General features: G+C 54.0%; 1 protein-coding gene across 1 annotated transcript in view; it reads right to left on the bottom strand.

Annotated features, from left to right (window-relative positions):
- LOC119594315 (cyclin-dependent kinase-like 2) overlaps positions 1 to 411 on the bottom strand; it is a gene marked incomplete in the record, with an annotated part of 54980 nt that overhangs the window by 6663 nt on the left and 47906 nt on the right. The window contains 1 exon segment of the mRNA XM_037943374.1: positions 69 to 263. Within this exon segment, the coding sequence (XP_037799302.1) occupies positions 69 to 263 (195 nt within the window).

Genomic DNA, 411 nt, shown 5'->3' with positions numbered 1-411 from the left:
TGGTTCTGATGGCAGAAGGCGATACCCCTCATCCCCCACCCCCCCCCCACACACACACTCCTCCCTACCTGGTTCTGATGACAGAAGGCGATGCCCCTCAGCACCTGGAAGATATGCGCCCTCGCCGTCTCCTCCTCCAAGCCGGTCTCCGTGGCTTCTAGCTCGTCGAGGATGGTGTGGTCGACGTACTCGAAGACGAGGTAAAGGCGGCGTTTGCGGCGGAAGAACTCGATCAGGTTCACCAGGTTCTCGTGGCGGAGTTTCTGGCGAGAGAGAGAGAAGGTTCGACGCTGCGGTTAGGGCGGTTTGGGTGATGGTGTGGCTGGCTTTGTAGCATGTGTTTGGCTGGCTGTTTGTTTGTAACAAATGGAATCAAAGTTATTTGTTTTTTGTTTTATTAATTATACACTT

Source organism: Penaeus monodon, chromosome 33 (genome assembly GCF_015228065.2).
Source record: "Penaeus monodon isolate SGIC_2016 chromosome 33, NSTDA_Pmon_1, whole genome shotgun sequence".
Lineage (NCBI taxonomy): Eukaryota > Metazoa > Arthropoda > Malacostraca > Decapoda > Penaeidae > Penaeus > Penaeus monodon.
Note: the sequence above shows the minus strand (reverse complement) of the source record. Positions and strands in the feature narration are given on the sequence as shown.